The sequence below is a fragment of the Pecten maximus genome, chromosome 1 (assembly GCF_902652985.1).
Source record: "Pecten maximus chromosome 1, xPecMax1.1, whole genome shotgun sequence".
NCBI classification, from domain to species: domain Eukaryota; kingdom Metazoa; phylum Mollusca; class Bivalvia; order Pectinida; family Pectinidae; genus Pecten; species Pecten maximus.
The window spans coordinates 4,448,914-4,462,463 of record NC_047015.1 but is presented as its reverse complement, the minus strand read 5'-3'; the positions used below and the strand labels follow the sequence as shown (position 1 = coordinate 4,462,463).

At 34.4% G+C, this 13,550-nt stretch overlaps 1 protein-coding gene across 1 annotated transcript in view; it reads right to left on the bottom strand.

Moving 5' to 3' along the window:
- The window catches only part of LOC117322864 (proto-oncogene tyrosine-protein kinase receptor Ret-like), a gene marked incomplete in the record, with an annotated part of 112,314 nt that overhangs the window by 24,816 nt on the left and 73,948 nt on the right, over window positions 1–13,550 (bottom strand). Inside the window, 3 exon segments of the mRNA XM_033877802.1 lie at window positions 8,277–8,489; window positions 9,267–9,507; window positions 12,457–12,558. Of these exon segments, the coding sequence (XP_033733693.1) occupies window positions 8,277–8,489; window positions 9,267–9,507; window positions 12,457–12,558 (556 nt within the window).

Here is a 13,550-nt window from a genome sequence, read left to right as displayed (position 1 = left end):
TAGATACAATGGTGTTTGTCTTTGTTATATTACCGTAGATACAATGATGTGTGTCTTTTGTTATATTACTGTAGATACAATGGTGTTTGTCTTTGTTATATTACCGTAGATACAATGGTGTTTGTCTTTGTTATATTACTGTAGATACAATGGTGCTTGTCTTTGTTATATTACCGTAGATACAATGGTGTTTGTCTTTGTTATATTACCGTAGATACAATGGTGTTTGTCTTTGTTATATTACTGTAGATACAATGATGTATGTCTTTTGTTATATTTCCGTAGATACAATGATGTGTGTCTTTTGTTATATTTCCGTAGATACAATGATGTGTGTCTTTTGTTATATTACCGTAGATACAATGATGTGTGTCTTTTGTTATATTTCCGTAGATACAATGATGTGTGTCTTTTGTTATATTACTGTAGATACAATGATGTGTGTCTTTTGTTATATTTCCGTAGATACAATGATGTGTGTCTTTTGTTATATTACTGTAGATACAATGATGTGTGTCTTTTGTTATATTACTGTAGATACAATGATGTGTGTCTTTTGTTATATTACTGTAGATACAATGATGTGTGTCTTTTGTTATATTACTGTATATACCATGATGTATGTCTTTGTTATATAACTGTAGATACAATGGTGTATGTCTTTGTTATATTACTGTAGATACAATGGTGTATGTCTTTGTTATATTACTGTAGATACAATGGTGTATGTCTTTGTTATATTACTGTAGATACAATGATGTATGTCTTTGTTATATTACCGTAGATACAATGGTGTATGTCTTTGTTATATTACCGTAGATACAATGGTGTATGTCTTTGTTATATTACTGTAGATACAATGATGTATGTCTTTGTTATATTACTGTAGATACAATGATGTATGTCTTTGTTATATTACTGTAGATACAATGACACGTGTCTTTTGTTATATTACTGTAGATACAATGATGTGTGTCTTTTGTTATATTACTGTAGATACAATGATGTGTGTCTTTTGTTATATTACTGTAGATACAATGATGTGTGTCTTTTGTTATATTACTGTATATACCATGATGTATGTCTTTGTTATATAACTGTAGATACAATGGTGTATGTCTTTGTTATATTACTGTAGATACAATGGTGTATGTCTTTGTTATATTACTGTAGATACAATGGTGTATGTCTTTGTTATATTACTGTAGATACAATGATGTATGTCTTTGTTATATTACCGTAGATACAATGGTGTATGTCTTTGTTATATTACCGTAGATACAATGGTGTATGTCTTTGTTATATTACTGTAGATACAATGATGTATGTCTTTGTTATATTACTGTAGATACAATGATGTATGTCTTTGTTATATTACTGTAGATACAATGACACGTGTCTTTTGTTATATTACTGTATATACCATGATGTATGTCTTTGTTATATTACTGTAGATACAATGGTGTTTGTCTTTGTTATATTACTGTAGATACAATGATGTATGTCTTTGTTATATTACCGTAGATACAATGGTGTATGTCTTTGTTATATTACTGTAGATACAATGATGTATGTCTTTGTTATATTACTGTATATACCATGATGTATGTCTTTGTTATATTACTGTATATACCATGACACGTGTCTTTTGTTATATTACTGTAGATACAATGGTGTATGTCTTTGTTATATTACTGTAGATACAATGGTGTATGTCTTTGTTATATTACTGTAGATACAATGATGTGTGTCTTTTGTTATATTAACGTAGATAAAATGATGTATGTCTTTGTTATATTACCGTAGATACAATGGTGTATGTCTTTGTTATATTACCGTAGATACAATGATGTATGTCTTTGTTATATTACTGTAGAAACAATGGTGTATGTCTTTGTTATATTACTGTAGATACAATGATGTATGTCTTTGTTATATTACTGTAGATACAATGGTGTATGTCTTTGTTATATTACTGTAGATACAATGATGCATGTCTTTGTTATATTACTGTATATACCATGATGTATGTCTTTGTTATATAACTGTAGATACAATGGTGTATGTCTTTGTTATATTACTGTAGATACAATGGTGTATGTCTTTGTTATATTACTGTAGATACAATGGTGTATGTCTTTGTTATATTGCTGTAGATACAATGTATGTCTTTGTTATATTACCGTAGATACAATGGTGTTTGTCTTTGTTATATTACTGTAGATACAATGGTGTATGTCTTTGTTATATTACCGTAGATACAATGGTGTATGTCTTTGTTATATTACTGTAGATACAATGGTGTATGTCTTTGTTATATTACTGTAGATACAATGATGTATGTCTATGTTATATTACTGTAGATACAATGACACGTGTCTTTTGTTATATTACTGTAGGTACAATGATGTATGTCTTTGTTATATTACTGTAGATACAATGATGTATGTCTTTGTTATATTACTGTAGATACAATGGTGGTTGTCTTTGTTATATTACTGTAGATACAATGATGTGTGTCTTTTGTTATATTACTGTAGATACAATGATGTATGTCTTTGTTATATTACCGTAGATACAATGGTGTATGTCTTTGTTATATTACTGTAGATACAATGATGTATGTCTTTGTTATATTACTGGAGATACAATGATGTATGTCTTTGTTATATTACCGTAGATACAATGGTGTGTGTCTTTGTTATATTACTGTAGATACAATGATGTATGTCTTTGTTATATTACTGTAGATACAATGGTGTGTGTCTTTGTTATATTACTGTAGATACAATGATGTATGTCTTTGTTATATTACTGTAGATACAATGGTGTGTGTCTTTGTTATATTACTGTAGATACAATGGTGTGTGTCTTTGTTATATTACCGTAGATACAATTATGTATGTCTTTGTTATATTACCGTAGATACAATGATGTATGTCTTTTGTTATATTACTGTAGATACAATGTTGTATGTCTTTGTTATATTACCGTAGATACAATGGTGTATGTCTTTGTTATATTACTGTAGATACAATGGTGTATGTCTTTGTTATATTACTGTAGATACAATGATGTATGTCTTTTGTTATATTACTGTAGATACAATGATGTATGTCTTTGTTATATTACTGTAGATACAATGATGTATGTCTTTGTTATATTACTGTAGATACAATGATGTTTGTCTTTGTTATATTACTGTAGATACAATGCTGTATGTCTTTGTTATATTACTGTAGATACAATGGTGTATGTCTTTGTTATATTACTGTAGATACAATGGTGTATGTCTTTGTTATATTACTGTAGATACAATGGTGTTTGTCTTTGTTATATTACTGTAGATACAATGGTGTTTGTCTTTGTTATATTACTGTAGATACAATGGTGTTTGTCTTTTGTTATATTACTGTAGATACAATGGTGTTTGTCTTTGTTATATTACTGTAGATACAATGGTGTTTGTCTTTGTTATATTACTGTAGATACAATGATGTATGTCTTTGTTATATTACCGTAGATACAATGGTGTATGTCTCTGTTATATAACTGTAGATACAATGATGTATGTCTTTGTTATATTACCGTAGATACAATGATGTATGTCTTTGTTATATTACTGTAGATACAATGATGTGTGTCTTTGTTATATTACCGTAGATACAATGATGTATGCCTTTGTTATATTACTGTAGATACAATGATGTATGTCTTTGTTATATTACTGTAGATACAATGGTGTATGTCTTTGTTATATTACTGTAGATACAATGATGTATGTCTTTGTTATATTACTGTAGATACAATGATGTGTGTCTTTGTTATATTACTGTAGATACAATGGTGTATGTCTTTGTTATATTACTGTAGATACAATGATGTATGTCTTTGTTATATTACTGTAGATACAATGATGTATGTCTTTGTTATATTACTGTATATACCATGACACGTGTCTTTTGTTATATTACTGTAGATACAATGATGTATGTCTTTGTTATATTACTGTAGATACAATTATGTGTGTCTTTGTTATATTACTGTAGATACAATGGTGTATGTCTTTGTTATATTACTGTAGATACAATGATGTATGTCTTTGTTATATTACCGTAGATACAATGGTGTATGTCTTTGTTATATTACTGTAGATACAATGAAGTATGTCTTTGTTATATTACTGTAGATACAATGATGTATGTCTGTGTTATATTACCGTAGGTACAATGGTGTGTGTCTTTGTTATATTACTGTAGATACAATGATGCATGTCTTTGTTATATTTCTGTAGATACAATGGTGTATGTCTTTGTTATATTACTGTAGATACAATGGTGTTTGTCTTTGTTATATTACTGTAGATACAATGATGTATGTCTTTGTTATATTACCGTAGATACAATGGTGTATGTCTTTGTTATATTACTGTAGATACAATGATGTGTGTCTTTTGTTATATTACTGTAGATACAATATGTGTCTTTTGTTATATTACTGTAGATACAATGATGTATGTCTTTGTTATATTACCGTAGATACAATGGTGTTTGTCTTTGTTATATTACTGTAGATACAATGGTGTATGTCTTTGTTATATTACTGTAGATACAATGATGTATGTCTTTGTTATATTACCGTAGATACAATGGTGTGTGTCTTTGTTATATTACTGTAGATACAATGATGTATGTCTTTGTTATATTACTGTATATACCATGATGTATGTCTTTGTTATATTACTGTAGATACAATGATGTGTGTCTTTGTTATATTACTGTAGATACAATGATGTGTGTCTTTGTTATATTACCGTAGATACAATGGTGTATGTCTTTGTTATATTACCGTAGATACAATGATGTATGTCTTTGTTATATTACCGTAGATACAATGGTGTATGTCTTTTGTTACGATATTTTTGTAGATACAACGCGGTGTGTCTCGTTTCGACAGTAATATATATACAACAATTATGAAGAATATTAAATATATAACTATGTAAAAAGAACAGGTTGGTGCGAACGTGACTTGTAACAGAGTGTTGAATACGGTCTCTGTCACTCAGCTGACGAAGCATGCTTCTTTGGCCCAGATGGTAGAGCCGTGGGTTATCATACCGGAGACCCGGCTTCGATTATTATTGAGGCACTCTGCAGAAATATGTTTTTCCTTGTTCTTTAACAATTGTATGATATTAAAACAGAAATAAATATGAACGTATTTCCTGTTAATTGATATCAAGGTGAAATTGGTTTTCGAAAGAGGATATTTTATTTCAAAAACGGCGAGTCCTTCGTGATTATATCAAAAGCGTAGTTCCTACATAGATCAGATTTGAAACTGACACCAACTTCGGCTCTTAACTATAACAAGGGGCGAGGAAAGTGTGAAACTGACACCAACCTCGGCTCTCAACTATCACAAGGGGCGAGGAAAGTATGCTTAGCGGCTAGTGCAATGTGTATTGATTGATATATAGACCTTGGTAGGACTTAACCAACTTAATTGCTGGTATTCAATCTTAAATAAAGACACATTTACACATTTTAATTTGACAGAGAAATACGGCTTCATTTAACAAGCACTTCGATGTCCTCATGTCTACTGGACTTAGTGCTCTTCGATACAATTAGACGATAACCGAATTGTTACAATCTTTATTGATTTAACGGGGACAGCGAACGCAACAACTGCTGAGAGGGACACACCATTATCATAGAAATACGTTTGCTTCAAACACTGATTAGATTTCTATTTTTATTTTATATACCTGTAGGGACGTAACTCAGGTAAGTAATAGCATTTATATTTCTGGTATTGCAACAAAACCACTTATTTTTCGAAAAGAACAAAATATATTATCAGTTCCAATTTGGAAGCGAGGACATTGTAAGTTAAACTCATCATTCCTTCTTACATAACGTAGAATGTGGGTTATGAACGCGTCGACAGGTTTTCCGAAGATATTTAGAAATTATTTAGTTACTTATCCGAAGGAAATGCCCTACAAATTTCGAGGTTACCTTTGTAATGTTACGATTTTTCTCAACATTTCGTCGGTTTCCAGTGTTTATAGCGTGTTCCCTCTCAAATACGCCCATCTTTCACACCGAAAGTATTTGCGGCAATGGGAGATCTGGTAAAATCATCAACGTCGGTCAAGTTGAAAATTGCACGGGGTTTATGCTTCTTATATCTTTCATATCAAAAAGTAATATGATTATCGCATTTTTACTTCGATATCAAGTAAAATACTGATTGGTTTGGTTTCAGATGATGTATGTAGTCGTGCTATGGGACGTCATATGTCTCCTTAGCGAACTTGCATGTTTCAAGCGTTTGCCTCATTCTGAACATACAGACGCTTCATCAGTATCCTCTACAAGTTCATCGTGATCAATATCTAATGATACCATAAATTGATATAATAGTACCTTGCATGATAAATAAATATTGGCTATCATATTTTTGACATATCATAATGTACCAGTAATATTGAAAATGCATGAAATTCACAAATTCATGGCAAATCTATGATAGAAAATATCTATATAGATATAAACATTTGTTAATTATTATTGAGCATGCATAACGATAATGAATACAGGATAGGCATGATATTTCTGAAGACGTTTTAACGAAATGGTAAATCTTATAATATAGTCATTAAGTTTGACGTGAACATTCACGTTAATCTCCACATGTTATAACTATTAACATAATAATGTCACCATTTGGGCCTATTGAATGTTAACCGGAAATAAATATCCTAATTTTGAGCCATTCTTATTTTCTTACAGTTAAGTGGAGGATACCTCCCGGTTTATCGTCCATTTTGACACGATACATATTTTTTTTATAATCACTGTGTGTCGGTCACTCCACAAGAAGAAGAAAAAGAAGAAGAAAAAATACGATTGATGTACGCCGTGTGATCTATAGCATATGATTGTACCCGCAGTGAAATATACCACCCAATAAACCAGGGGTCCTTACCTGTCAATCAAAATCCAGGAATCGGAGAAAAATACAGGTCTACGTAACATCAGAATAGTGTAGGTCTCGCTACAACAGCATTTTCCTAGAGTAACGTTAAATCATGAACCATAAGAAACTCATATCTTGTCGATTTAATACAATAAGTGGACATGAACTTACCTGTACATGATTCATGACCTTTTTATGAAATCTGGAGACACCGTGAAAAATACAGCTTAGTTTAATCTCAGACTCATGAATTAACACGATGGAAGACTTTGTTGGTTTGTTTGCTTTGCATAAAAAACATATTGTATATAAAATCACTCACTATCCTTTTATTTCGTTAACTAAGCTGTAAGATGAATCCCATTCCAAAATATACTAGAGCATAAATCCCTAGCCCCTCAAAACTTTGAAACCCCGGGCTTCACATTGACAACAACATTAAAATTATTTGCTTTGATAGAATGAACTTGGTTATTGCCGTTTAAAACTATAACATCATTTATGATGTCTCTATTTATGTGCAGAAAACATAATGCTTGAGGTAGTCCAGCTTTGGAGAAATCGCGACATAAACACTCGAAGCCAACAAAACCTTCAGAAAAATCTAAACATTGCTTTTGTAACCTCCAAAGGGCCTGTTTCCAGCAATGTTAATTCTCCATAGGAGCCTGCCCCCGTATAATTTCTTATCTAGCTCAACCACAGTTTTTTTCTTTTCTATCGGATAAGTGACTAAATACTTTCAAAATACCTTCGGAGAACCCGTCGACGCATTCATAACCCACGTCCTACGTTATGTTAGAAGGAATCATGAGTTTAACTTGCCGAGTTATCGCTTTCCTCGCTTCAAAATTGAAACTCCTAGCCCCAATAAGCATCACCCCACCTGTGGGGTTTAACAAGGTGAGAGATGATTGGGTAAAATGTAATGAAAGTGTTAATTATGATTAACAGTCACGTGTTCTGTATACATACTTGTACAATCCTTACTAGTCACGTGTCCTGTATACATACTTGTACAATCCTTACCAGCCACGTGTTCTGTATACATACTTGTACAATCCTCACCAGCCACGTGTTCTGTATACATACTTGTACAATCCTTACCAGTCACGTGTTATGTATACATACTTGTACAATCCTTACCAGTCACGTGTCCTGTATACATACTTGTACAATCCTTACCAGTCACGTGTCCTGGATACATACTTAACAATCCTTACCAGTCACGTGTCCTGTATACATACTTGTACAATCCTTACCAGTCGCGTGTCCTGTATACATACTTGTACAATCCTGAGGACACAGCTGTGGATGTTGATTCTCCAGCTCATCACAGATATTGTTTGGGCATAATTTCTTGTCGTATGTACACGTGCCGTACTTGGTGGTCCAGACTCCCTTCTCACCCATACGCCAAATGCAGGTTTTCGCGAGCAGTCCGAGTCCGCAAGAGGACACGCACCCTTCCCGTCCGTCATGGCGAGAACACGATTCGTCTGGATATAAGTAAACAATATATTAACAGACTTAACATACAGTACGTATGCTTACTCGGCAAGGGGAGGGGGGGGGGGGGGGGGGGGGGGAGGGGGGAGTGGTAGACTTGTACGTACGGACAGTCGGTAAGGGGAATAGGATTATATTTGTACGTACGGACACAGTCGGCAAGGGGAGTAGGATTAGACTAGTGCGTACGGACGGTCGGCAAGGGGAGTAGTATTAGACTTGTACGTACGGACAGTTGGCAAGGTAGGGGTGGGGATGGACTTGTTCATAGTCGGCAAGGGAGGGGGGGGGGGGGGGGGGGGTAGGGATAGACTTGTACGTACGCTTACTCAGCAAAAATCAGATCGCAAGGTTGATCTATTTTTATCTGTGCTGAAAAATCCCTAATCCCCCTTTCCGACTGTCCGTACGTACAAGCCTATCCCTTTTCATCCTTGCCGACTGTCCGTACGTACAAGCCTATCCCTATTCATCCTTGCCGACTGTCCGTACGTACAAGTCTATTCCTATTCATCCTTGCCGACCGTCCGTCCGTACAAGTCTATGCCTATTCATCCTTGCCGACTGTCCGTACGTACAAGCCTATCCCTATTCATCATTGCCGACTGTCCGTACGTACAAGCCTATGCCTATTTCCTTGCCTACTCCTTTGACACAGTTAACGGAGGCCCGTCTGTCTGTTGTACCTTTAAGTAGACGTTTAGATGGGAAATGCGCGACTTGTTGAAATGTCACCCTAGTTTTAGGTGTAAAAATAGCGTACTTACTGCATTGTGTTTTCTTTTTGGAGTTCCGTAATATTTTGACAGTGAGGACAATTTTCTGTTCTCTTTTTTCATCAGTGGTGAACGCTGAGACTGTGAAGTTCTGCTGTCTACTGCCTTCTAACAGTCCGGGTTTGTCTACATAAACGATTCCGTCATATCTGGTCACTCCGAAAGGTGATGCTTGACTGTTGGAGAAGTAACTCCTAGGTGTACCCCCCCAGACCTCTCCAAACGTGTGAATCTACAACAATAACGTAGGTTAGGGCTAATTCTACTTAAGTGTAGTATATCTAATATTCTACCACGTTTGCTATGCAACGCTAGTTTTGATTGGTTTAAAACCATGTATTATTTGCCAGTAATACACTCTCGTGTCAATAATACACGCTCGTGAGTCACGGCTGTTACAATCTTTCCCCTCCAAAATCGTACATTTGTAAATAAACATGGCGGAGCTAAAACTTTTATTTCTATCCACCCAGAGCAGACTTTGCTAAATAATATGTTGCAGGGTCAATTTCCACAGGCAACCTTTGGAGAGCATTTCTGCATGAATTGCTGGCCGACATCCCCGAAAGTAATCGTAACATTGCCTTCAACTGGCTTGGGATTGACGTCAGCTTTTGAATATTCATTAGCACGAGCCCCTTATCGTTTCTTGTGAATTGTAACAGCCATGTAGCGACACATTTTCCGGGGTTTCTTTGTCGTTTTTTTATTAGGAAGAGGTAGATCTCAAAACTAAACAGTACATGGTAGAATAGAAATAATCAACTTTGACTCGTGTATTGTTGCAGGATATACAGCTCGGACTCGGATATTTTGCAATTTTAATTAATAACTCAGGCCTGCGGCCTTCGTTATTACTTTAATTGCAAAATATCCTCGTCCTCGTTGTATATCCTGCAACAATACAAGAATCATCGTTAATTATTTCTTAAGTAAAACATACCATAAAGTGTTTACATTTTTGCACGCTCGCACACACACATATAAGTTACGTAATAGACTGGTCGACACGATAAGTTGTAAAACATTAGTCGTTTAAGACATCAGTCCTATACATACAAGTCAGTCATACATTTACACGATATACATTGTATATATGTACATCAGTGGTATACATGTACATACACGTCAGTCATACATTGTAGATATACATCAGTCGTGTACATACACGTCAGTCATACATTGTAGATATACATCAGTCGTGTACATACACGTCAGTCATACATTGTAGATATACATCAGTCGTATTCATACACGTCAGTCATACATTTTAGATATACATCAGTCGTATACATACACGTCAGTCATACATTATAGATATACATCAGTGGTATACATACACGTCAGTCATACATTGTAGATATACATCAGTCGTATACATACACGTCAGTCATACATTGTAGATATACATCAGTGGTGTACATACACGTCAGTCATACATTGTATATATACATCAGTCCTATACATATACGTCAGTCATACATTGTATATATACATCAGTGGTATACATACACGTCAGTCATACATTGTAGATATACATCAGTCGTATACATACACGTCAGTCATACATTGTAGATATACATCAGTGGTATACATACACGTCAGTCATACATTGTAGATATACATCAGTGGTATACATACACGTCAGTCATACATTGTAGATATACATCAGTGGTATACATACACGTCAGTCATACATTGTAGATATACATCAGTGGTATACATACACGTCAGTCATACATTATAGACATACATCAGTGGTATACATACACGTCAGTCATACATTGTAGATATACACCAGTCGTATACATAAACGTCAGTCATACATTGTATATATACATCAGTCGTATACATACACGTCAGTCATACATTGTATATATACATCAGTCGTATACATACACGTCAGTCATACATTGTATATATACATCAGTCGTGTACATACACGTCAGTCATACATTGTAGATATACATCAGTCGTGTACATACACGTCAGTCATACATTGTAGATATACATCAGTGGTATACATACACGTCAGTCATACATTGTATATATACATCAGTCGTATACATACACGTCAGTCATACATTGTACATCAGTCGTATACATACACGTCAGTCATACATTGTAGATATACATCAGTGGTATACATGTACATACATGTCAGTCATACATTGTATATATACATCAGTGGTATACATACACGTCAGTCATACATTGTATAGATATACATCAGTGGTATACATACACGTCAGCCATACATTGTAGATATACATCAGTGGTATACATACATGTCAGTCATACATTGTAGATATACATCAGTGGTATACATACACGTCAGTCATACATTGTAGATATACATCAGTCGTGTACATACACGTCAGTAATACATTGTAGATATACATCAGTGGTATACATACACGTCAGTCATACATTGTAGATATACATCAGTGGTATACATACACATCAGTCATACATTATAGATATACATCAGTTGTATACATACACGTCAGTCATACATTGTAGATATACATCAGTGGTATACATACACGTCAGTCATACATTATATATATATACATCAGTGGTATACATACACGTCAGTCATACATTGTAGATATACATCAGTGGTATACATACACGTCAGTCATACATTGTAGATATACATCAGTCGTGTACATACACGTCAGTAATACATTGTAGATATACATCAGTGGTATACATACACGTCAGTCATACATTGTAGATATACATCAGTGGTATACATACACGCCAGTCATACATTGTAGATATACATCAGTGGTATACATACACGTCAGTCATACATTGTAGATATACATCAGTGGTATACATACATGTCAGTCATACATTGTAGATATACATCAGTGGTATACATACACGTCAGTCATACATTGTAGATATACATCAGTCGTGTACATACACGTCAGTCATACATTGTAGATATACATCTGTGGTATACATACACGTCAGTCATACATTGTAGATATACATCAGTGGTATACATACACGTCAGTCATACATTGTAGATATACATTAGTGGTATACATACACGTCAGTCATACATTGTAGATATACATCAGTCGTATACATACACGTCAGTCATACATTGCACACAATGTACATACATACCAGTATGTTTAAATCCCTGCGGTAACTTGTAACTTACCCGTGTAAGACGTGCAGCACCTTCTACAACCATTGCTGTGTAAACTTCGGATGGTGACGAAGACGTAGTTCTGTCCATTTTGATATTGACCGTTACAATAGACTGTAAAATAAATACAAGAGGCCAATGGGACCTGCATCGTTCATCTGATATTTTAGTGATCATTGGAAAACTTGTGGGGTGGGAGGTGTCCAAATGAATTGATTCGTTCATACCTACTAGTAGTAGCGATTTAAAGGACTTACATATATTTCCTCCTGCTGGACCTTGTCCCTGCGGTCTCAAGTGGTAGATGTAAAATCTGTTCCCCTTCCCAAAGGACACTTCTGGCCAAATTTGGTCTAAGTCCATTTAATCTTTTACGACTTGTAGCAATTTTAAGGACTAACATCTTTCCCCCTATTGGGCCCCGGTCTCAGGGGGCCTGAGTTACTATCTCTGCTCTATCTAATCCCCTATTCTCCTAAGAATGTTTCGGACCAAATCTGGTCAAAATCCATTCAGTCACTCATGACGAGTAGAGATTTAAAAGAAAAGACGACGAACACTCTATGGCATAAGGTCGTCGGTCCTCCTGGCCAAACGTGTTATAAACCCTTTTATGACATTTTATGTTGTAGCCGAATCCCTATTTTCAAGATTTCTTCGAACCTTTCTGACTTCGCTAGGCGTTGCTAGAGATACTGTTTACAAATCACAATAAAAAAAGGCGCTTCATCGTGATCATATTGGTCAAAACAGTCAAAATTATTGACCGGTCAACAGTCGAAAATAATAAATTAATATTTACATAGAGAGTAAGGTAACAATTTAAAAGGTAAATCACTAGAGTATCGCTCAGAAACTTTTCTTAATATGACTAGAATACGAAATTGTTTTACCCCTAATGTCCATCAGCAGTGTTTCTAGGGATAATTGGCCATTAATAGAAAAATAAAAAAAAAAATCACTTAAAGGAATATCACTGAGATTATCAATATTATACACTGGAATGGCATATTGTAGTTTTTATGTTATTTATTGTTGATTTAATGAGTGTAATATATTCCTGAAATAGTGAGTTGTTGAATTTCCAATAAACATTTCCTCGTTTC